This window comes from Pavona decussata, unplaced genomic scaffold (assembly GCF_977016875.1).
Source record: "Pavona decussata unplaced genomic scaffold, jaPavDecu1.1 SCAFFOLD_67, whole genome shotgun sequence".
Classification (NCBI taxonomy): Eukaryota; Metazoa; Cnidaria; class Anthozoa; order Scleractinia; family Agariciidae; genus Pavona; species Pavona decussata.
The window spans coordinates 2,399,754-2,422,500 of NW_028145486.1; the positions used below are offsets into that span (position 1 = coordinate 2,399,754).

Here is a 22,747-nt window from a genome sequence, read left to right on the forward strand (position 1 = left end):
AATGAGATCTAAGATGTCCGGTAGCTCGTTGGCTGGGTAAAACGACAATTTGTCCCTGAAGCACAATTTCTTCGCCGTTAATTATCGGATTTGCGCTGTTGAAATTGTCGATTATTCCTTAGCGGTTTTTCTTTCAGTTTATTGTTTCGAAAAAGTGTGTTTTCCCTCTGAGAAATCCAAATTGGCGTCTGAAAATTATAGTTTTGCAAGACATGATAACACGGGCCCGGCGTGTTCTCTTTTTTCCTTTTCTTTCGTTTTTTTTTTTCTGGGCCCAGTTGTTCGAAAGCCGATTAAGCTAATCCTGGATTAACGCAAAATTTGACTCGAATTTGATTGCTAATCAACAAAGATTCTTCGAAAAGATTTTTGGTCCTCAGTTTTTACTTAGACTTTTCTTTACTTTTAGCTCGAAATTAGCCTTCAAAACCATTTTAAACGAGCGCGATGAAAGCGCCGATTAACTTCTAATCATGGATAAGTGTTAATCGGCTTTCGAACAACCCGGCCCTGGAGTTTAAAACTGCAATCCCAGAGAAAAAAAAAGGCAGATCTTCTTCATGAGCTGTGCTGTGTAAGTCAGAAGAGGAATTACGACAATGAAGAATCCAAAGATAAACAATACTGCATTTACTGCACACTTTGATAGCCCTGGCAATTTAAACTGGCATTATTTTTTGCGGGAAGTTTAAAGTTAGCTGCCACTTAAGTGACAGTCTAAAAAATAACCTGTCATTTTTCCCCCTAGCAGCTGCACATTTTGGTAGCCCTGGCAGTTTTAACTGCACATAGCTTCAACAAATTTAAAACTGAACTTCCCAGACGCGTTAGGACACCCAGTTTAATTTATAAAGTATACTGAAACCCTTTCTAGTTTAGTTTCGCAGCTCAAACAACTTGTTACAAGTTGTTTGATTCTGTAAATGTTATTTATTTACCTTATTTATCACTGACTACTGTACCCCTTATCTCCGCCGTCCTCGACTAGCACCTGCTATTTGCGGGCGGAAATGGACCTTATGTAAATGACTGTTGTTAAGTAAAGTAATAGTTAAGTGACGGTTTTTAGCTCAATTGCTGTGAGATCTGAATTAATGTGTTGTACTCATGTAAACATACAAAGCTAGCAAAGGGTGGCTGTGGCTTAGAACATCCTCATTGGGACGTGATCTCACTTTTGATCACCGAAGAATGGCGAGCTGTTCTTTCACCCTCCTAGATTTGCTGCTAATGTGCATCCTTTGGGGAGCTAGGCTCCACTGCATTAAAGGTACGCATCAAAATGTTGTAAAATAGTAAACTAATGTTTAAGGAAGAAAAAAAATGAGGAGTAAAAACCAACAAATAGAAGGCGCCTCGAGATTAACATGAATTTATTCGTAGTAAGTTATTATAAACTAAATTCGAGTTTGAGACGACATTACGGGTTTTTACCTCTTACTAACCGAGTTCGAGGTCCGTACTGCAAGTTACGGACCGAGTTTTTTCCCTTTTGATTTATAAAAATTATGCGCTCGGGCCATAAATCAAAGGTGGGGAAAAACGAGGATCCGTAACTTACACTATGGACCGAGAAAACGAGGTTAGTAAGATATTTATTATATCTCTGAGGCTAATCCGGTGCGCGGCAAAGGAAACTAGTTGAAGTCAAACGGAACGGTCAACTGCCACGAATGATTGGCATGCGTCAAATCCCACAACACGAATTATAATAATTTCATCGGGCATTGGGCATTGCGGCATTGCCGCGCATTTTGCGGGCTAAAATGGAGAATTCAGCGGGCTAAAATTCGCTAAAATATATTTTAGCCCGCTGCTCTGAGCCAATAAGAAAGAAGAAAAAACGTAGCCAGCCAATCAGAACTGGAAGCCATTCAACTGTTCGCGCCGTTTTCTTGTTTGTTTGACTGGAAGCGCTGCCAACTCCGCCATCTGCAAAGAGATTGTTTTGAGCTACAAAATCGATGGAAAACCTAACGAAGAAGCAAATTCTCAGTCGTCTGAGCTAGATGAAGAGGACTGTACTACAGAAACTCGTGGGCGATGGCGGAAATAATGCCTGTAGTAGCTCCACGGCCGGAGGTGAGGTGAATGTAACTTTGTCTTCTTTGAGCGAAACCAGCTCAGTATTTGCACAATTAATTTTACAGTCGTAAGAGACTATTTCTTCGCTGTTTACAAAATTCTGTTATCTTCCTTTTGAAAACTTAGAAGCAAAGATTCTTTTGACAATATTTGCGGTGTTCTGCCAAAGTTTTACGTTCCAGTGACAACGAAAGCTTTTGTACAATAAAATAAACGCCGACGCGATTCCGGCAGCGTTCACAGAAAATATCGCGATCGCTTTACATTGTACTGTCTTTGATTCCTTTTTCTGAATGCCCTTTGAAATTATTATAATAGTAATAGAGTTGATGTTCTTAGGCGCAAATATGTTTTTCGCCCTTCTCAGAACTCATTTTAGCCTGAGCCTGAGTCGGGCCAAAAACATATTTACGCCTGCGAACATCAACTCTATTGCTATATTAATCTTACTGGCTGCTTGCACACGATACAACCATTGCAAAAATCAAGTGTACAACTGAAAACCTACAGTTTCACAAGTTTAATTCACATGAACAACATGAATACTTACAAGAAAATAGTCTTCGAAATAGTTTTTTGTAAACACTTGAAGAAGGAATTATCCGACGAAAACTGCTGGCAAACTAAGTGAGGAACTTACAGCACTCAAAATATTTGTTTACTTGAAAACTAAAAGGCGGTGTTTTCTACAGCACATGTCAAAATGTGAATTGAATAATAACAAATGTGAAGGAAATACAGGGGGAAAGTTTTTCTAGCTGCTGTCATCCAGCCTTGGTCGCTTCCCTACATTTTCTTGGATCTTGCGGGTGAACAGTAAGCTTAAATACGCAGTTTGAAATTGATCCGATGGTTGCCGACGCGAAGAATGACCGCCAAACCAAGATTTCTCTGCCTGTTTCAGGATTAATTTGCAGCTCCAAATCGCCCCAGCAAAGTTTCCGGCTTTCGTCCCTGGCTCTGAATCCAAAGTGGAGTGAAAAGAATCACCATAATGAGCGCCGGAGCGCTTCGGGATTATGGCCGGCAACCAAAAGCACCGCTCTCAAACAACTTTTCTTCTTCTTCGCTTGTCAATTCACGGCAAGCGTTTCGCTTGTTTCCACGCCCTTGTTTCACAAGATTTTTTCTTTTGACGGCCAATACTTCTCTGGAACGACAAAACTCTTCGTCTTTAAGGATGTTGAAAGACAGCTTTAATTCTTTCAGGCGACGCTGAATGCTTCTTTGAAAACTTGAAAGGCTGTCTGGCTCGTACTCGCCACCATTTTGTTTACGGACATCTTTAAAAAAAAAAAAAATCCAAGCAGCTTCCATTGCTCTGCTCCTTAGAAAATGTTTCAAATTTTTTCTATTCGTAATTTGTCTTCTTCACCGTGTTTTCAGACTTTTCAGAGGAAATAAAAACGTCCAATTCTTAACTCGAGCCCGGTTCGTCCATTAAGGGGGCCCACACAATGTGTCTGTGTAGCCGATTGTTATTATATAGTAAATGCACTGGATTTACCGTTTGCTTCACCTATAGCGATATATCGCGAACTATGTATATAAATCAATGATAAATAAACGTTGAATTACCTTATCTGTGGTATATATTGGTCCTTTTACCTCAAAAGCGGTTTTTTGAGCGATTTTGAGGGACTTTGAGTTCGCTGTTGACTGTTCCATATATAAGAAGGAGAAGGGAGAAATCAAAGTTAGACAATTGTCCAATCAGAATGGGGCAATCAGCGGGACGGTTTGTGGCTGGCACGTATGGATCTTGCCACGCATTCCAGTCGCTCGAATACTGTGGGATTTTGATTTTCTTCCAGGACTAGCTCCGGGCCGTTTGGATGGATTTTCGATTGGAAGGTACGAGAAGAATCGTGAATCTTTTGACCTTTATGCTGTGAAGTTAAAAAGCGGAGCGATGCGTTTTTTTTGGGGAAAAATCGCTCCGTTGCTGGAACCCTTTCAAAACTTTGATTCCTCCCTTCTCCTTCTTATATATTGGTGAGGGTAAAAGAAGGAATGAGTTTGTGGAATGGAATGTGGAATGACGTGCGGAATGGCATAATTATGCGAAATACGATTTATGCGTAATGACTCACAGAAATACATTAAACTGAAAAAGCGCGCCTTTTTTGGGCGCCAATTTGCAAATACAGCCTTTTTGTAACCATTCAACCGAAGAATACATCACAAAAACGCAAACTATGGTATCCTCGAATTCAAACTTTTTTCCTTCGATTCTCATCGCATGGCCGTTGATGCAACATAGCAGCTCGTGGACTTTCATCGTTCGCGAGTGAACACAAGATTTTGTAATACATTTGCATTAAAGAGGCTTGTTTATTTACGTGACCTGGTTTCCATTCCACACGAGTCGTCCGCCATAGCGGGAGATGTATACAATTCAATCGAAGGCTGGTTAAACCTGACATGTTTCAAGCTTTCACAGCGCCTCGCAGGAAAAAGACGTGAGTAAAGAACCGCCTCTGTTTATTTTTGAAACGATTTATGTCACTTGTCAAGGATTTATCTGGTTATGACGAATGTGTTGTGGTTCGGTCATGCTCATTTCCGTTGTTTTACGTTTTATATTAATCAATTTATCATACACAGCCAAACACACTGACACGCAAAAAATAAATAAATAAATGAAAACGAAAATTAAAATTTAACCGCAATCTATACCGCAAAACTCTTTCCCCGTATTTTGACGTGTAGATTTCGGTTTTTTATTTTCGAAGGAAGGATCTTGATGTAACAAATTTTCAAGTCCAACATTTTATAAGAAACTATATCTAAGCAATTCGGGAAAGATTTCCGCACAGCCCCATACATTATTTATCCATGCACAACTGGCTAGGTTCCACATTAAATCATTTTTTTTTTTTGACATTTTACAAACTGTAAGCAAGAACATTACAACATCACTTTGAAAACGATAAGTTTGTTGAGTTGTTTTCAAATTACATTACATAACTAATTATGTAATGAACAACTCATTGTTTGGCGTGAAAACAGCCTTGTTTTTATTATGCTTAAGTATCTTCAAACTTTATGTTAAATGAAGATACTGTTTGTAGAGTTTTCATATTACAAGCGTTATATATGTGGACATGGAAACTGCTATAACAACAAGAATTACCAGCTAAAGTTATGGTGGATATAGTTTTGGTTGTCATAAGAGAGGATCAAGTATATGTGTGGGCTCAATTCTGTAATGGTCATACATGACTTATTGGAATGATGACGATTCCCCTTGGTTTATTTTTAGGTCAGTCATCAAGAATCATAAAAATTAATTTTTAAAAAATTCTGTGTACGTAAACAAAAAAAAAACTCTGGTTGTATGGTTGACCTAAAAAAGAGGCATAAATAGTGAACAGCTGGGTAAGTATCGGAACATGTATGGAGAATTCATACTTTTGATCCTCTCTTGCTTGTTGTTGTTGTTGCCAAACGTTAACTCCATGTGAACAGTTAGTTATTATTGCTCTACACCCCAAGGGGAAATGGGAGGTCAATTTTAGGGCGATGTAAAAATGCTTGTCCCTGACAGGGGTTGAAAATGTGCAGTTTTGTACCATTGCGGTGGAAATCTAAATCTCTGTTTTCCAAACCTCAAAGGAAAGCTTTTTTGTTCTGTGCAATGAGGAAACTGCTTGATTATTTCAATATTTTGTTTTGGTAACCCTTAAGGAAACTACATTGGGGCCACACCTATGCCAAGAGAGTCTGCTACAATTTGGAACATTCTGTTCAACATTTTTGACGGCTTGTCCCTTCAGTTTTATGTAAGAGTCCCCCTTCCCCTGGGGTGTAAGTGTGGTTACATTACATGTTTGTAGAGCTACTTGAGTTACTGTTGTTGAGCTACTGAGCAATCCAACCATTTATGGGTTTACCTCTGCGAGACCTGTGATACTCACCAATCAGATAAAACAAGGAAAACCAAAAAAGTCAAAAATAGGTTGAGTCTACGAAAACTTCACAGGCTCTTGTAATGAGGCACAGACCATAATACCGTAAAATTCCGGTTACGGGTGGGGATACGTAAAAAGGAAATGTCACCGGCTTTTTTAGGGGCAAGGGGGCAAGGGGTGTTACACAGCAAAAAAAGCCATTTTTCAATTGAGTAAAACTTACTCTTTTTTTAGAGTAAACTAGTAATTTTACTCAGTATTTTGAGTAAAGTTACTCCCGATTTGAGTAAAATAAATAACTCGAAAGAGTTAGTAGAATTTACTCTTAATGTTGAGTAAATTCTATGAGGAGTATTTTTACTCTTATAGTTGAGTAGAAACTACTCAGCCAAGACTAAATCATTTTCAGTCATTTTACTCTTACACTTGCTTAACAGCTGAACTAAAATGAAAAGGCCAATTAGTTTGTCATTGGGCCGATTAAATCGTCCCGCGGCATGTCTAGGGTTAAGAGTAATTTGCCGTGGGGGGGGGGGGGAGGGGGAGAGAGTCCCATATAAAAGTGACGGGGGTGGTCGTCAGAAATTTTGAAAAATAAAAAAAACCTTTTAAAGAGGTTCCATGATCCTGTTTTGTGGGTGTGGCCCCCAATTTTTATCACCCCTAAGAGGTACCAATTCTAAAACAACACATTAACTGTCACTTTGACAATTTTTACTAGCGATAAAGACGATTTCTTCAAATACCTTCTACTCGTAAATCAGTTGACTGTCAAATAGCTTCTGTCATATTTTTCGGGGAACTCTGCATCAGCCGTAGCCAAAATCTGGCTAACTGGGCCTCACAGCTCATGCTCATCTCTTCACAGAAAAAGTGAGGGTTTTATGGTGACACTGAGGGTAGTATAAATTTACACCATATTCGTTTTGCCACAACACTAGACGAGTGTAATTGGAAAAATACACCAATTTAGGGTTAAGTAACACCAAATAGGTATAAACGAGATAATGCACAACACCTTGTTGGTGTTTTGTTACACTGCCTCTATGTAACAAAACTCTGCAAGGAATCAAAACCCCATATGTATGTATATTTACCTGAATTTGTGTAAATGTGTAAACTTCAGTGTTAATTAGTACCGAATAAGTGTCTTAAGAGCTCGTGAGGCTATGAAATTCTTGATCACTGCGAATTCCTTTTGAAGATTGTTGTTGAAGAAAACTTGATGTTAAAAATCTGTTTTACGGTTACATTTTAAACTAAGTTAGCAAATGGGGGCGTGTGCATGTGCATCAAGAAAAAAATCATTTCAAACCAAAGCAAGATATTTTCCGAAAGATTCCCAGCTACCATCAGAAAGCCGAGCAGTTGGCTATTCAAAGAGCGCAGAGAAGTTCAGTTCATTACTACCGAAGGCAAATCCCATGAATTGAAGGGTAATTATATAAGGGCAAATTTAGTGGCTGGAGACCGGGATGTAGAACTTAGTAAATACATCATACCCCTTTTTGAAATCAATCTTAAGAACCGCTATTGCTGAAGAAAACAAAACTAGTCCGTGTGCAGGTTCCGTGTGTATTTATGACAGTGTTAACGAAAGGTTTGTAAAAGAGAAAATTATTGTGAGTCGCTAAAGTTCTGCTTAGTCGAAAGGTCTTGGATTTCACGAGAGACTGGGACAGACTGGGAATGAATGAGCCGTTTTGGTCAGCAGTTGTTCTGGTGCGCACTCTCTTTTCGATCGTTTCGATCGTTAATTCTGGCGGGAGCGATTCTAGCGGGTTTTCATACTTATGTCGTTCAGTTTTAGCTTGAATTTATGACTCAGAACAAGAACATGTGGATGAATTCTGTCTTTAAACAGGTAAGCTTTAGTTAAAAGCAAGTGATATTTATTTTGTTGAACGATTGGCGTCAAAAATTACGATTTTAGGTCAAGCGGCCTACTCGAAATTTAAGCTTTCAGATTAGCGCGTCGGGCAGCGCGTAGCGTTCTCGATTTTCCTGATCTCTACAACATTTTCATAGCACAATTCTCTAGTGTTAAACAGTAGATTTGCTGATTTAAATTGTTTTAAGACCATTCTTGACTCCTTTCCCTCGTGAATTATTGATTTAGTAGACTTACGGTTGTGCTGTTTGTACGTGATCTTGATTATACAGTATTTGACTGAGGTTCTTGATGAGTTTGCAGATTATTTTAAGAGTGACACCCGTTCCTGAAGGACAGAACGAATAAAAGGGACAGCCAGAAAACAGTTTAATCTCCCTATATTTTGTTTTAATGTAGATGTTCAACTCAGCTGTTTGTGGGGCTCAGGACTGCAGCCCTAGCCTGCGTAGCTGGCGGTATTGTAGGCGCGCGCGAAATAAAGTTTTGGCGGCGGAGCCGCGAGGAGAATGGGGAGGGGGGCTTTGAAATACCGTATTTCTCGCGGCTTCGCCGCTCGCTTCTAGCGGCTCCGCCGCCAAAACTTTATTTCGCGCACGCCTACAATACCGCCAGCTACGCAGGCTACTGCAGCCCTAGTGAAGAGTACAGCTGGTGACAAGACACGAAATGCTTCTTGGCAAGCTAAGTCCCCAAATGTGGCAGTCGTTTTTTATCTGCCCCATTTTTTAGGTTTCATGACTCCCAGTAGTTACCAGCACTACTTGATATTGTTTATAAGTTACTTATAGATACATGTAGATATGTTGTGGTTCGATTTTATCCTGGGTTCAGTTTTTATTTTCCTTTTAATAAATTGTTTTGTATTCATTAATTATCATACATTACCATACACAAGAACCAAAAAAATAAAAATTGAACCAAGGATTAAATTGAACTACAACAGATACATTATACGCTTCTGAAAGTTTATTATACTTTATTGTCGGACGTGATATACAAAGTGAAGTTCATTATTCTGGTTTGATTTTGTTTATTTGATATCAGCTAAAGCAACGGCAGAAGATTTGTCTTAGCGTTCTTTTGAAGTTCTAAAGCTATAATATTTACATGTTCTGTGTGTTTTTACAAAACAACGAGCTACAGTAGTTAACTGTTTTACATGAATGACGAGACGCTTAACCCTCATGCCTACCACCTATTGTTAAAAACAATCTCCTGTTACTCAAGACATTTTGCCAAGATCATATACTGTAATTTGTAAATCAGTTTATTGTTTTTTCCTTGTTACCTGTCTATTTGCCCACTGTTTTTTTTTTTCTTTAATAAAGAGGCATCATTATATGGAAACACTAGTAACTTGAATATAATGAGCTTCATATGACACTCTTACAGATTTCACCTTTCCTTTACTGTGACACTTGGATTGCCAATTAACTTTTACATGTACTGTAGGTCTACTCCAGAATATGATTGCAAAGAGTTTTATAGAGCCACTGTTGTTATCTGCCATTTCTTCATGTTGTGGTCTTCCATAGTTATGTAAAGTGGATTTCCCGCTTTTTACTAGCTCCAAAGTTGAGTGGATTAAATATGATTTTAAAACCGCTCATTACTTGGAACATGAGAAGTGACAGGTGGTAACAAGTGATTGGCAAAAACACAACAACAATAAGAAATTGTTTTTTTGTGCTTTCTTTGAAGTGATGAAAACAAGTTTCACTTTTGATGTTCAAGGCAAAATTGGGAAAAGAGTCAGCAATAAAATGATCTCAGAGAGCATATTGGCAGAAACAAGAGAAAATGGGCTGGCAACTAATTAAAAAAAATTGATTTAGAAGAGTGGGCAAAAGACAGGCAACAGAAAAGGAATTGTTTTACACTTACAAAATAGGAGTGATTTTACTTGTACACTGTACGTGATCTTGGTTTACATTTGAATTAGGCTTTAATATTAGATTATTGATGAGTTTACAGATTATCTTAAGAGTGGCACCCATTCCTGAATGACAGAATAAATAAATGGGACAGCTACACTGTAGGAAGTATTTTAATCTCCTTATATTCTGTTTTTATGTGCATGTATACATGCAGATATTCAACTTGGCTGTTGGCGGGACTTAGGACTGCAGCTCTAGTTGCAAAACTCGAAATGCTTCTTGGCAAGCTAAGTCCACAAATGTGGCAGTCATTGTTTATCTGCTCCATTTTTTTGGTTTCATAACTCCCAGTAGTCACCAGCACTACATGATATTTTTTTATAAGTTACCTATAGCAATGGTCATCCAGAAAATTCCTGTTCATGCAGATACACTACATGTAGGCTTCTGAAAGTTTATTATACAGTATTGACGCACATGATATACAAAGTGAAGTTCATTATTCTGGTTTGATTTAGTTTATTTGATATCAGCTAAAGCAACAACCGACTCTTTTTGTGTAGGAAATAAAACTAGTTATCATTACAGGGTTTTCCTTTTCAAATGAAGTTGCAGTCGACTGGGGAGAAGCAGGTGGAGAATAGTGGGTGCATTAGACCATTATTTTGTTTTAGGACCAAAAAATTAATGACAGCAAGGATTCTTTATTGCGCAATTGCCAGCGACTGAACTGTTCACAGACGGCAAAAATCACCAGTTGCCGGCCAAAAAAGAAAACCCTGCATTAAGTGAAGATAATATTTTTTGTCTTTGTGTCCTTTTCAAGTTCTAAAGCTTTTAAAATTAATTTTTACATGTTGTGTGTTTTTACAAACCAATGAGCTAGTTAACTGATGGAGATGCACTGTTCTGCGTGAATGAGGAGACATGTAACCCTCATGCCTCCCACTGGATGTTCAAGCCAAACTATTTCTCAACATTAAAACTAAAAAAAAACAAAAACAAAGCAAACAACCAACCAAACAAGAACAATTATTTTCCTGTTACTCAAAACATACATGTAGGCCAAAACCATACAATCCATAAATCAATTTGTTTTTCTTGTTACCTGTCTATTTGCTCACTGTTTTTTTTTTTTTTCCAATAGAGAGGCATCATTATGGAAACGCTAGTAACTTGAATATAATGAGCTTCATGAGAAACTCTTACAGATTTCAACTTTCCTTTACTGTGACATTTGGAATGCCAATTAACTTTTACATGTACTGTAGGTCTACTCCAGAATATGATTGCAAAGAGTTTTATAGAGCCACTGTTGTTATCTGCCATTTCTTCATGTTGTGGTCTTCCATAGTTATGTAAAGTGGATTTCCCGCTTTTTACTAGCTCCAAAGTTGAGTGGATTAAATATGATTTTAAAACCGCTCATTACTTGGAACATGAGAAGTGACAGGTGGTAACAAGTGGTTGACAAAAACACAACAACAACAAGAAATTGTTTTTTAGTGCTTTCTTTGAAGTGATGAAAACAAGTTTCACTTTTGATGTTCAAGGCAAAATTGGGAAAAGAGTCAGAAACAAGAGAAGATTGGGCAAGCAACTTTGAAAAAATGCTTGAGAAAAGTAGGCAAAAGACAGGCAACAGGAAGAAATTGTTTCACACTTACAGAGTAGGAGTGATTTTACTTGTAACCAAATGCAATGTATAAAAGTGATACAGTATATTGCATATGCGTCAGTCTGAGACGACTGCATGTATGAAAAGGAAATCAAGCAATTACTATAAGAGCATTCTTCCATCACTTTTCTAGAGGATATTCAAAGCAAAATGATGAATTTGGAAGCTGATGTAATTCAATTCTGAGTGAGGGAAAGTTTGGCAATTTACGATTAATCTCTTACTGAGGATTGTGTGTAATGTTTGCATCAAGCAATATTTAAAGCTGATGTTTGACAAGCAGGCATTGATCATGAAGCAATTAACGGTACATGCATTTCTTGACTGGTATTTAATTACTTGAATCTTCCAGTGCAGCTTGAGCCCATGTTTATTTAGGTTATGTATGTATGCATACATGAATTATACTCCATATCCTTATTGATTGCACTGTCCGTTTTGTAATTGTTGTGTCCGTTGTGTAAATAAATCAGTAATGTAGTACATGTATGCAAATTAATTATTGAAGAGAACTTTGTTATAATGTGGCTTAAGGTTAAAGAGTATGCCAGAAGGAAAAACTTCAGTGAACACAGCCTGTCCTCAGCCTCTTCAATTCGGGAGTCAGATGAGGATACCTGCCAGCATCAGGTAAATGCCTTTTATGCACTTTTTTGCATTATACTTTATTATTATTATTGTTTATTCGTTTTGGAGGGGGGGGGGGATTCTTAGGAGAATTGTGTTTGTGTCTTTATTCTTTAGTAATAAAGAACCATTAGTTTGTGAATCATTCAGAAAAGTGTGTCACCTTGAAATTAACATTAATTACTCCATAATTATATGTAATTCACTTGATATGTAGCAGTTCTCCCATGATAGAGTCCTTTTCTGTATTGTACATGTACCACTGAGCCACTGCTGTATAATAGCCTATTTTATAATTGCATGCTCAGTGACCTGGTCTATGAATGGAAACAAGGCTGGCGGTGACCTTGTTTTTGATTTGGACTTCACTGCTTTTCTCATGTAAATTGTGTTGTCCTTATGCTAACTACTCAACATTTACGTGAGAAAGACAAAGAGGTTTGTATCAAAACCAGCCTTTCACTGAAAGGCCAGGTCAATGAACAACAACTGAAAATGGGCTATTATCATGCCACTCAGTGGCTGTTCCATCACACTGTAAATATTGCACATGTGCCAGTGTTTCCTGTTCTGCTGGCCACTGTTCCATGGCTTTCCCACCTCACAATATCATACCACTCACCCACTGTTCCTCTACACCACATCACACCACTTGACCATTGTTTATCACTTTTTCACCTCACTACATGTATATTGTACCGCTAAATCACTGTTCCGCGACACTACACTATACTGTATCACCCAGCAACTGTTCCATTACACTATATTGTAGCACACGGTAGCACGCCAGTGGTTTACAGTTCCACTGTACTGTAATGCCATACCAGTCAGTTAATGTTCTACCAGTTGTACTAGTAGTATCTCTCTATGATGTACAACTGTATCAAGTGTGGTCATTAAGAACTACATGTAGTCATCTTGGTACACATTAGAAATAACTTATCACTGTTAATTTTGTTTGTGTTATAGGACTAAAGTGACATGACCGCCAAACAGGTTGCTCTGGACAGGGAGGAGCCTTTCCCATTTATCATATTGAAGGGCCGCCTGGATTCACATGATCAAGAGCTGCATTTGGCTGCTGATAAGCAGCTACTATGTTTATTTACTAGCAGCCTTGTCAAGGCAACTCTTGGGTTACTAAGCTGCTATTATGTTTTCATGTTTAATTACCCTGCTGGGTTAAAAAACATTTTTTTGTATTTGCAAATTCATGATGGCAAGAAGCTACCGGCTTCTGTCATCACGTTCGTTAATGAAATTGACAGTTTGTCAAAGTGTAGCTAATTGTCCATATACTGTAACTGACAACAGTGGTCTAGCAGGGCCCAGATATGACATGCTACTTAACTTTTGTCTTTTGCCACATACTGAAGCTTTATTGATCTAAAAATTGAACCAGGTCAGCTTTATGCGTGCAAGAAGTTACACTTTGACAAACTATCAGTCATCTCCTTGCATGTGGACTTTTTCCATGCAGTGCTTCTCTCTGCGGTTATAAATTAAGCATTTAAGGAATAGACGAGAGCATGAAAGACGTGAAGGGTGAAACAACGAGTGACAAATGTTTCTCCCTACTTCTGTGCCTTAAAACAGAACAAAGCACAGCTATGGCTTGTTTATTTGTTTTATAATAGAGCCAAACTTATCTGCAGAGAAAGGTACTTCAATTTGTGATAATCAAAGTTTTGTTTTGCATTGCTTGCACGCCCTCAGTGGCACCATGAATACACTAAATTTGCACTAAAGCACCCTCAATATTATATAGTGCTCCTGAAAGGCAAGCCATTTTTCGTTTTGACATAATGGAATACAGAGACATTTGTACTCTTGACTTTTGCATTTCAGAAGACTTTTAAACATTAACCCTGGTTTTCACCAGCTATTTATTACATAAGGGTAAGCATAGGCTCAACAACGTTTTATGTCAAGTGGAAACACTTGCTTATGTTAGTGAAGTCCTGTTTTCATTTGGCTTTAAATCGTATGCTTATGTTTGATGCTTGTTGGTTTTGTTGTTCATTATAGTTATAAATGACACATTTCCCATTTGAAATATATACATGTAACAGTAAACAGGCTATACTCTTATTGTAAAAAGCAAGTTTTAAAATACTATAATATAAAGATTATACGTGTGTATATATATCAAGATTAATTTTATTCAAGTTTGTTAACAAGGTTAAGGTTAAATGAAAAATTTTGCTATTCAGATAGTGATGTGAGGATAATTTTACTCTTAACTATGAGTCACGTTTAATCATTAAAAGAGTACACCAGGATGCAATTTTGTGAGTTGTCTTAAAACCGTATATTGAGTTCATTTTACTCATTATTTTGAGTAAACTGTCAGTTTACTCAAAATAATGAGTCATTGTGGATTCAATTGGCTCAAGTGCTTACACTCGTTATTTCGAGTGAATTCTACTCAAAAGTGAGTTATTTTACTCTCACCTGAGTAATTTCTACTCACAATGTTGAGTACGTTTTACTCAACACTTGTGCTTTTACTCAATGTATGTAGTAAAGTTTACTCATGTGTGAGTTATTTTACTCACGCATTAGTACTTTCTACTCACACCATTGAAAGGATTTTACTCAACATTCATACTTCAGTTTACTCATCATTTTTAGTCATTGTGGATTCAACGTTTTACTCAATATTTTGAGGTGTTTTTACTCGGCTTTTTTTCGGTGAAAATTTTCGTTTACAAATAGATGGCCCAAAAATCGAGGCGATTTATTAGCAGGGGAGGGGGACTTAAAACCGGGATTTCATGGTATGGGATAACCAGTACAATACAAGCTTATATCGATTCTTTAAAATAAAAAAAAAGAAAAAGAAAATAAAGTAGATAAGAATTACGGTATGGTATTAATTACTGAGGCTTCAAGTGACATTAGTCTCTTACAGTATTTTTAGTACGAGTTGCGTCAAGATATCTGCACAGCCCCATGCATAATTATCAATACATTTTGCGACTCACACTCTGTTTTCACGCTCGTCGTTTTTGGAAGTGGGTTAGTGTGACAGTTGTGCATGGATAAACAATGTATGGGGCTGTGCGGAAACCTTTCCCGAATTGCTTAGATATAGTTTCTTATAAAATGTTGGACTTGAAAATTTGTTACATCAAGATCCTTCCTTCGAAAATAAAAAACCGAAATCTACACGTCAAAATCGGTATAGATTGCGGTTAAATTTTAATTTTCGTTTTCATTTATTTATTTATTTTTTGCGTGTGTGTGTGTTTGGCTGTGAGCATGACCGAACCACAACACATTCGTCATAACCAGATAAATCCTCGACAAGTGACATAAATCGTTTCAAAAATAAACAGAGGCGGTTCTTTACTCACGTCTTTTTCCTGCGAGGCGCTGTGAAAGCTTGAAACATGTCAAGTTTAACCAGCCTTCGATTGAGTTGTATACATCTCCCGCAATGGCGGACGACTCGTGTGGAATGGAAACCAGGTTACGTTAATAAACAAGCCTCTTTAATGCAAATGTATTACAAATCTTGTGTTCACTCGCGAACGATAAAAGTCCACGAGCTGCTATGTTGCATCAACGGCTATGCGATGAGAATCGAAGGAAAAAAGTTTGAATTCGAAGATACCATCGTTTGGGTTTTTGTGATGTATTCTTCGGTTGAATGGTTACAAAAAGGCTGTATTTGCAAATTGGCGCCCAAAAAAAGCGCGCTTTTTCAGTTTAATGTATTTCTGTGAGTCATTATGCATAAATCGTATCTCGCATAATTATGTCATTCCGCAATTCGTATTTTGCATAATTATGCAATTCCGCACGTCATTCCACATTCCATTCCGCAAACTCATTCCTCCTTTTACCCTCACCGCTTATACAGCTATTTCAATTAACGTTGTCGGTTCAAAGCTTGAAGCTAAAAGACAAGACCGAAAGTTTACGTGGGATTTTTATGAATAAATTTATCAAAATCAGTCATGCCTGGAGAAAACAATAGGTTGTAATTAGCAGTACAATGACCTGCACGTGCAGGGATGATTTTGATCAAATTATTCATAAAAAATAATCCCACAAAACATTGCGGTCTTGTCTCTTAGCTTGATTGTAATCCGACAACGTTAATTGAAATAGCTGTATATGGAACAGTCAAAAGCGAACTCAAACTTCTTCAAAATCGCTCAAAAAACCGCTTTTGAGGTAAAAGGACGAATATATACCACAGATAAGGTAATTCAACGTTTATTTATCATTGATTTATATACATAGTTAGCGATATATCGCTATAGGTGAAGCAAACGGTAAATCCAGTGCATTTACTATATATACACATTGTGTGGGCCCCCTATGGTTCGTCTTGCTCGGCTTACTCGTCCTTCGCCATTTGTCGCTGCCCTTCCTTTAAAAGCTGAAGGAAGTCAATTTGAAAGTTTGGCATACTTTCTTCGGGTTTCTGTTGTTTTTCTCTGTTTGTTCGCAACTCTTTCAATTTATTTAATATTTTTTACCCACGACTTTTACCCACACCCACGACCCACGACATCCACTTACGACCCACGACCGTTTTACCAAGCATTCACCCAATGAGCAAAGTGGTAAAAAACAACCCCATCTTCAGTAAAAATACACAACTTACAGAGTAAAAAAAGTAACGCCCCTTTGGTCTAAAATAGTTAAAGTTTCTAATTATCGAATAAAATACACTGGTTGCCATTTAAAAATTTTCCAAAATACAAACTTCAAAATAATTTATGATCCTCGCGTTTAATACGAAGGGAAAATTCAGTTTCCGCTCGCGAGGACATGTGTTTGTTTACGCAAGATTTACGCAGTTGCCACGTTTTATCAATGAAAATGATTAAAAATAGACAACTGAAGCTTTCCTAAATGAGAAGTTTATTCAGATAAGTCTTAGTTTTAAGATGCAAAGGCGTACAATTTTTAATCCGAGACGATAACGCGCAAGCGATTTAAAGGAACTGCAAGTCCAATACCATTCATGAAGCGAATTTATCGAACCATCGGAGCACAGTTTTTAAATATTTCGCAAAATATTGTTAGGAATACGAAGAATCGGTCAATTACAAAATTATATAAGTACAAACCTGTAATTTCTTGTGAATTGGGATCCCACAAGTACTCGAACATTACCAAGAAAGTCCGTGGCCTAAATAATGAGATCTAAGATGTCCGGTTCAGCTCGTTGGCTGGATAAAACGACAATTTGTCCCTGAAGCACAATTTCTTCGCTGTTAATTATCGGATTTGCGCTGTTGAAATTGTCGATTATTCCTTAGCGGTTTTTCTTTCAGTTTATCGTTTCGAAAAGGTGTGTTTTCCCTCTGAGAAATCCAAATTGGCGTCTGAAAATTATAGTTTTGTGAGACATGATAACGCGGGCCCGGTTTGTTCTCGTTTTTCCTTTTCTTTCGTTTATTTTTTCTGGAGTTTAAAGTTCCAATTCCGAAGAAAAAGAAGACAGATGTTCTTCATGAGCTGGTACGCTTGTTGCCATGTTTAGTTAAACTTTTTGCTGAAGTTTTCCCCGTTTTTAAATGCAAAATGCCGAAGTCACTCACGGAGAAATTTTTCTTCTCGAGGCATTGAAGCAGGCGCGCACAATTGAATTTGATTACACGAATTTACTAGCTATGTTATAAAAAGATATTGGAAAGAAATATCTGTGTAAGTCAGAAGAGGAATTACGACAATGAATAATCCAAAGATAAACAATACTGCATTTACTGCATACTTTGATGGCCCTGGTAATTTTAACAGGTATTATTTTGTTAGGGAAGTTAAGTTAGCTGCCACTTAAGTGACAGTCTATAAAAGGACCTGTCGTTTTTCCCCCTAGCAGCTGCACATTTCGGTAGCCTCGGCAGTTTTTTGCTATGTGCAGTTAAAACTGCACATAGCTTCAACAAATTTAAAACTGAACTTCCCAGACGCGTTCGGACACACGGTTTAATTTATAAAGTATACTGAAAACCTTTTCAGTTTAGTTTCGCAGCTAAATTTACTTGTTGCAAGTGGTTGATTTTGTAAATGTTAGTTACTTACCTAATTTATCACTGACTGCTGTCCCCCTTATCTCCGCCCTCCTCGACTAGCACCTGCTATTTGCGGCGGAAATGGACCTTATGTAAATGACTGTTGTTAATAATAATAAAGTAGGTAAGGTAATAGTTAAGTGACAGTTTTTAGCTCAATTGCTGTGAGATCTGAATTAATGTACTTAATATGTAAACATACAAAGCTAGCAAAGAGTGGCTGTGGATTAGAACATCCTTATTGGGACGTGATCTCACTTTTGCTCACTGAAGAATGGCGAGTTGTTCTTTCACCCTTCTAGATTTGCTGCTCCTGTGCGTCGTTTGGGGAGCTTGGCTAGACTGCATTAAAGGTGCGCATCAAAGTGTTGTAAAATAGTTAAACAATTATGCTTAAAGGAGAAAGAGAACAAGGAGTAAAAACCAACAAATGGAAAGCGTCTCGAGATTAATATAAATTTATTCGCTATAAGTTATTGCAAAACACTTTGACATAGAATAGGCCTTATCACGGTTTTCGATGCCATTTTGACGAGTAGGCAAACAGGCGTGAAACAGTGTTTGTGTAGAAATCCGATGGTGAATGACAGTCATTGCTTAGATGAGCGTTTGAACGTCTGTTATATGTGGTAGAAGATGAAGATAAATATTTAAGAGAACTCCTGTCTAATTGCATGCGGTTTACTAGCCATCGGGCATTCGTGTTCTAGTTTTTGCCTCTGAAGCCGGCGAATTGACAGCGGAACGGAGGATCGGCTGTAAGCATCGCCAGTGGAAAACCGATCTCCCCTTTTCAATTTAGAAAGTTCAGAACAGTAAATAATTATTATTCCAGCACAAGTGGACGTTAAGAAGAACGCGAAAAAAATTGTCTTTTCTATTAATTGCTCAAAAACATGACGGATTAGACTTTATTGGCTTCGCTGTTTTGTTGCCCCATTAAAGACCATGAAACGCTACTCTAGGGAGCAGGGTCTTTTAGAATTGGTCATATTTACGCTGGTATGCATTTTTTACTTCCACAAAAACAAAGAATCGATTCCCGTGAGAATACTACATGGTTTGTAAGGGGCGATTAGCATTTAGAGGGAATAAGGTGTATTGTTATCTGTGTCCCTTAAAAAACATTTATCGCGTTCGATATTTACAGACAAGTAAGGGGAAACAAGCCAGATCGCGCGGTTGTTAAACCTGTTTTTTTAAAGTCTGATTGACTTACTTTCTTTTTATGTTTTTTTTTTCCATTTTGTTTTGTCGAGCTACTCTTGGTCACGTTCTCAATTTAGATGAATAATTTATTCCCCTTTTCAATTTAGAAAGTACAGAACAGTAAATAATTATTATTCCAGCACAAGAGGACGTTAAGAGGAACGCGAAAAAAATTGTCTTCCTATTAATTGCTCAAAAACTTGACGGAATATACTTTATTGGCTTCGCTTTTTTGTTGCCCCATTACAGACCATGTATCGCCACTCTAGGGAGCAGGGTCTTTTTGAATTGGTCATATTCACGCTGGTATGCATTCTATACTTTCAAAAAAAAAAAAAAAAAAAAAAAAAGAAAAACAAAGAATCGATTCCCCTGAAAATACTACGTGGTTTGGAAGGGGTGATAAGCATTTAGAGCGAATAAGGTATATTGTTATCTGTGTCCCTTAAAAAACATTTATCGCGTTCGATATTTATAGACAAGTAAGGGGAAACAAGCCAGATCGCGCGGTTGTTAAACGTGTTTTTTAAAGTCTGATTGACTTACTTTCTTTTTATGTTTTTTTTTCCATTTTCTTTTGTCGAGCTACTCTTGGTCACGTTCTCAATTTAGATGAATTATGTGTTCAGCTGCCACTGGTTTCCATCACTTTCCAGCACTTATGCTTGGACAGATTAATACATCCATTCTTTATCACTTGGTACAACAATAATGGTATAAAATTTGGTATGAATAAAATTTGGTATATTTAGTATAAAATGATATGACATTTCATTTTCTTGACATAATAGGTTACCATAGCAACGATTTGACCTGTTAAAAACTCCCCTCACCTTGAAATAATTATAATTCAGAAACGACCTTGGTGACCCCCATTTTGGTTATAGAAGTGTAGTTAGCATGGTTAGATACAACTGTTTGCAAAGTTCAAAAAAATCTACCAGAGGGATTCAGGGCTACCTTAACTTTTCAAAAAAAAAAAAAAAAAAAAACACCCGAATATGCTACTTTAGGAAATGGTATAAGGCTTCCAGGGCTCGACTGCGAACACAAAGAAGTGGAGAAAGCTTCGTGACAGCTTCGTGAAAGCTTAGTTTGGTGACGGTTCGTTTCGCTTCGACAAAACAAGCAAAGGACCAAAAACATCTGAGCGAGTTCATTTAGAGCATTACAAGCAAAGAAATTTTCTGCGCGAACCACATTCGTAAGCTCGGTTGCCCGAGCAAAAAGATACAAAAAGAAATAAAAACTCAAGCTGCGACTCAAAAATTATATTTTATTTGAAAATTTCTTTTACTTTTTTACAGGTGACTGTGGAGAGATTCGACGGATTAAGTTTTATCCACCGAACAACGGCCGTTATCTAGAGGGTCACGTATTTTTAAATCGTTCCATCGGAATACACAGACAATGTGAAGAACAATGTCTTCTGGAGAGTGAATGTGTCTCGGTCAATATTGGTCCACCAAGTAACGAAAAATTTATTTGCGAATTAAGCAACTCAGACCACGTGCAGCATCCACAAGACTTAAAACTACGCCGCGACTGGACATACAAAGGAATAGAGGTATGAACAATAGAAATACTGATTATGGTAATAGTTGTAAGTAATGCTGGTTATGATAATGAACGAAAAGACAATGATGATGACAGTGGTGATGGCAATGTTGATGACGTGGTTATGGTAACGACTTTGTTGAGGATAATCAACATGGTGATGACCGTGTTGTCGATGTGATGATTCTGGTGTTGATGGTAATTGTAATAATGCAGGTGATGATGATGATGATGATGATGATGATGATGATAATGTTGATGATGATGATGGTGATAACGACGACGACCACAACGAAGATAATGATAATGAATATTCTTACTAAGTGAATTAAACATATTTTCACAAACGATCACTGCAAGGAAATTGTAAATACCCAATGAGTATTTGATTTCTCTGCCCTTATTATTATTATCATTTCTATTTTTAATGTAAAAATTGAAGGATGGTTTTTATGCACTCTTAATATTCTTGTCTTTTGTTTTGTGCTACTTACTTAGTTGCACGTTATACTCCAGTTACTCGAAAGCCTAAGCTCCTTTGGTCACTGCGCACATTTTACCTTTGATGACTTATGTAGTTTAATGTTGTCTTTATGTTACTTTTGTGATGTATCGTAATTTCCTTTTGTAGTAAACTATTGAAATAGTACATAAATAAAAAATCTGAATCTGAATCTTCTCACTCAACACAGAGAGTCTGATTTCACTTATGATCCACCGATAGCATTCTGAATATTGGAATTAATATGTAACATAAAACAGACAGCAAGGAATATTTATACTATCATACTAAGTAAAACATCTCTATATTCACATAGAATCACTGTATAAGGATCTCTTATACGAAAGTGTGGCGTTCGCAGGGAAGCTAAGTGTCAACCAAAAAAGGCACGATATCGATAGACGATGGTTTACTGGTGTGCTTTTAATGGAGAAAAGTCAGATATCCCAGTGGGACTCCAGAAAGGGACGATTTCTGACACTCCGATCGAAACTCCGACACTGAAATATGGAAAACTAAACGAGCACGACGTGATTATCCGAGTGGGCCCTGGGGATACTAACTATTGAAACCGGAAATAGACTGCTCTAGTTCCAGGGCCCTGTAACTAGTAACTCAACGTTCTATTTGGGTTCGTCACAGAAAGCAACAAAGAAAAAAACCAATATAAAAATAAGTGTTTCCTACTTGAAAAGATGGCTGAACGACGACGACGATGATAATCAATATATACAAGAAATAGAATTTGTGCAAAGTTGATTTTTCCCTTCTTAATACTGTTAGATACCTAGGCCCTTATCCGTCTGGGAAAAAGAAAAAAGAGGCATTTAAGAAAGCACTCTGCACCACCAATGCATGCACTTGAGTTGATGATGATGATGACGAAGACGACAAAAATAGTGAAGCTGGTGTAGTGTTGATGGAAATGATTTTGATTCAACGTAGTGATAGAAGTGATAGTGCCGTACGGACAATACTGGTCAACGAGTGCAAATGTTCTCTTCTCAAAAACAGTTGAAACAATTTCCAAATATTTATGTCTGGGACAAAATATAGGGTTTGCAATTCAGTACTAGCCAATTGCTTATAGGGATTCCAATGTAAGTTTCACCGGAACCAGTAACCTCTGTTCTTATTAACAAAGTGTACCTAAGACGACATTTTAGGCTGCTGACATTGCAGCTATAAATTATGCGTTAACTTCCCCCATCTGAAATCATTCTTTCTTTTCAGAATCTTTGCTCCAGTAATCCTTGCGTGAACAATGGAAAATGCCTCATGGGATTTACCAACAGGAAATACCTGTGTGTTTGCAAGATTGGCTTTACTGGAGAAAACTGTGAAAACGGTAATACAATCCAAATGT

The 22,747-nt window shown here is 37.4% G+C and overlaps 1 protein-coding gene across 3 annotated transcripts in view; it reads left to right on the forward strand.

The window, feature by feature from the left end:
* The first annotated feature begins 863 nt into the window (after nt 1-863).
* Nucleotides 864-22,747, forward strand: part of LOC146478048 (uncharacterized) — a 27,460-nt gene continuing 5,576 nt past the window's right edge. Inside the window, exons 1-3 of one of the 3 annotated variants that reach the window (XM_085112556.1) lie at nt 864-1,270; nt 20,630-20,889; nt 22,615-22,729. In XM_085112556.1, coding sequence (XP_084968682.1) covers nt 1,192-1,270; nt 20,630-20,889; nt 22,615-22,729 — 454 coding nt within the window. In that variant the 5' untranslated portion in view covers nt 864-1,191. Of the gene's footprint in view, nt 1,271-1,798; nt 2,083-18,361; nt 18,467-20,629; nt 20,890-22,614; nt 22,730-22,747 lie in introns of those variants that run through there. The other 2 variants (XM_085112558.1, XM_085112557.1) reach the window with 2 other exon arrangements.